The 2,102-nt window shown below is 60.2% G+C and overlaps 1 protein-coding gene across 1 annotated transcript in view; it reads right to left on the reverse strand.

Annotated features, from left to right (window-relative positions):
• EMH_0001120 (protein kinase, PfEST homolog, putative) overlaps positions 1–2,102 on the reverse strand; it is a gene marked incomplete at both ends in the record, with an annotated part of 27,896 nt that overhangs the window by 22,354 nt on the left and 3,440 nt on the right. The window contains one exon of the mRNA XM_013495492.1: positions 1–2,100. Within this exon, the coding sequence (XP_013350946.1) occupies positions 1–2,100 (2,100 nt within the window). The remainder of the gene's footprint in view (positions 2,101–2,102) is intronic.

Consider the following 2,102-nt stretch of genomic DNA (forward strand, 5'->3'; position numbering starts at 1 on the left):
TGAGCAGCAGAAGTGAAGAAAGGCCCCACCCTGCAGCAGCTGTGCTGCTATAAATTTTGCTTCGAACTCAGTTAAGCCGCAGGGCCCCACGGAGCCGTACGCTCTCCATAGTTTATCCAAGCCAGGCAAACTCCTCTTGCTGCTGCTGCTGCTGCTGCTGCTGCTGCTGCTGCTGCTGCTGCTGGTGTTGGTGTTGGTGCTCTTGCTGCTGCTGGTGGTCTTGCTGCTGCTGCTGCTGCTGCTGCTGCTGATGGTGGTGGTGGCGCTGATGGAACTGACGCATACGGATGCAGATGCTGCAGTGGCTGCAGCATGAATGGCTCCTGCTGCTGCTGCTGCTGCTGCTGCTGCTGCTGCTGTGTTCCCTGATGCGTCTGCTGCTGCTGCTGCTGCTGCTGCAGTTGCTGCTGTGGCTTCTGCTGCTGCTGCTTCTGTAGAAAAACTCTCAGACTTGGCCCTAACAGAGGCTGCAGCAGCGCTCCGCATCGTCTCCCCTTGCTGCTCCTCTTGCTGCTGCTGCTGGTGCTGCTGCTGCTGCTGCTGCTGCTGCTGCTGTGCTGCATGCCAGCCAAGCACGAGTTTAACTTTGGCTCTGCGAACGATGAGTCTTCTGAGGAGGACCTGAAGGTCCCCGAGAGCTCTAGGCATGAGCAGCTGAAACACTCGGCTTGTCCCCTGCTGCTGCTGCTGCTGCTGCTGCTGCTGCTGCTGCTGGTGCTGCTGCTCGCGGTAGCTGCGGGTTGCTATGGGCCTGATGACGTGGGGGTTGTAGTGCTGCATCAGAGCTTCTTCTCTAAGAAACTGAAAAGGAGCAGCAGACATTGTCTTATACTCTTTTAGTGCAAGAGCACACACACCCACAGACACGCAGCTGCTGCAGCTGCTGCTGCTGCTGCTGCTGCTGCTGCTGCTGCTGCTGCTGCTGCTGCTGGTGGAGGTGGAGGTGGTGGAGGGAGTGCTGCTGCTGCTGCTGCTCGCGGTGGTGCTGCTGCTGCTGCTCGGTGCAAGCGTTGTTACGCTGCTTACAGTGCTGCTGTTGCTGCTGCTGCTGCTGCTGCTGCTGCTACTGCTACTACTCTTACTGCTGCAGCTGCTGCTGTTGCTGCTGCTGCTGCTGCTGCACGGAGACGCTGCTGCAGATCGCTTGGCCCGAGGGCCTCTCCGCTTAGTTGGAGACTGCTGCTGCTGTTGCTGCTGCTGCTGCTGCTGCTGCTGTTTCCACTGTAGGTTGGGTGTATCATTCTTCTGTTGCAGCTCCAGGCTTTGCTGCTGCAGCAGCAGCTGCTGCTGCTGCTGTTGCTGCTGCTGCAGCAGCAGCTGCTGCCGCTGCTGCGTCTCTCTCCGCCACTCTGCTTCGTAGACGCTGCCGAAGGTCCCCTGGCCGAGCCGCGTGCTCTTCACAGTGAGCCACCCCACACCCATCCACCATTCCAGCCGCTGCTGCTGCTGCTGCTGCTGCTGCTGCTGCTGCTGCTGTTGGTGCTGCTGCATTTGCTGCTGCTGCAGCTGCAGAGGATGCTTCGCAGCCGCAGAACGAGGCAGCTTCAGGTGCTGCTGCTGCAGTGCTGCAGCAGCACGCATGGGCCCGTCACTGTGGGCAGGCCTTGAATGCTGCTGCTGCTGCTGCTGCTGCTGCTGCTGCTGCAGCAGCAGGTGCTGCTGCGGTCGTGGGTTTACAAGCGGAGCAGCGCGGCGACGCATCAGCAACGACTCCGAGGTTCCTGTTTCTCCTGCTGCAGCAGCAGCAGCTGCTGCTGCTGCTGCTGATGCAGCAGCACTTGAATAGAAGGGAGATGCTGCTGCTTCTAGGGCAGCAGCAGAAGAAGACAGCAGCAACTTGGGCCCCCCTCTATAGTCTGAAGCGCTCCTGGATGCGTTTGCTGCTCGCTGCTGCTGCTGCTGCTGCTGCTGCTGCTGCTGGGGCTGGTGTTGCTGCTGCTGCTGCCGTTGACGATAATGCTCTTGCTGCGACTGCTCGTGCTGCCGCTGCTGCTGCGGAGTTTTCTGCTGCAGCAGCAACTGCTGCTGCTGCCGCTGCTGCTGATCCAAAGAAGCTACAAAACGTGAGAAACGGCTGCTGCTGCTGCTGCTGCTGCTGCTGC

The sequence above is a fragment of the Eimeria mitis genome, genomic scaffold (genome assembly GCF_000499745.2).
Source record: "Eimeria mitis Houghton genomic scaffold, Emh_scaff160, whole genome shotgun sequence".
NCBI lineage: Eukaryota > Apicomplexa > Conoidasida > Eucoccidiorida > Eimeriidae > Eimeria > Eimeria mitis.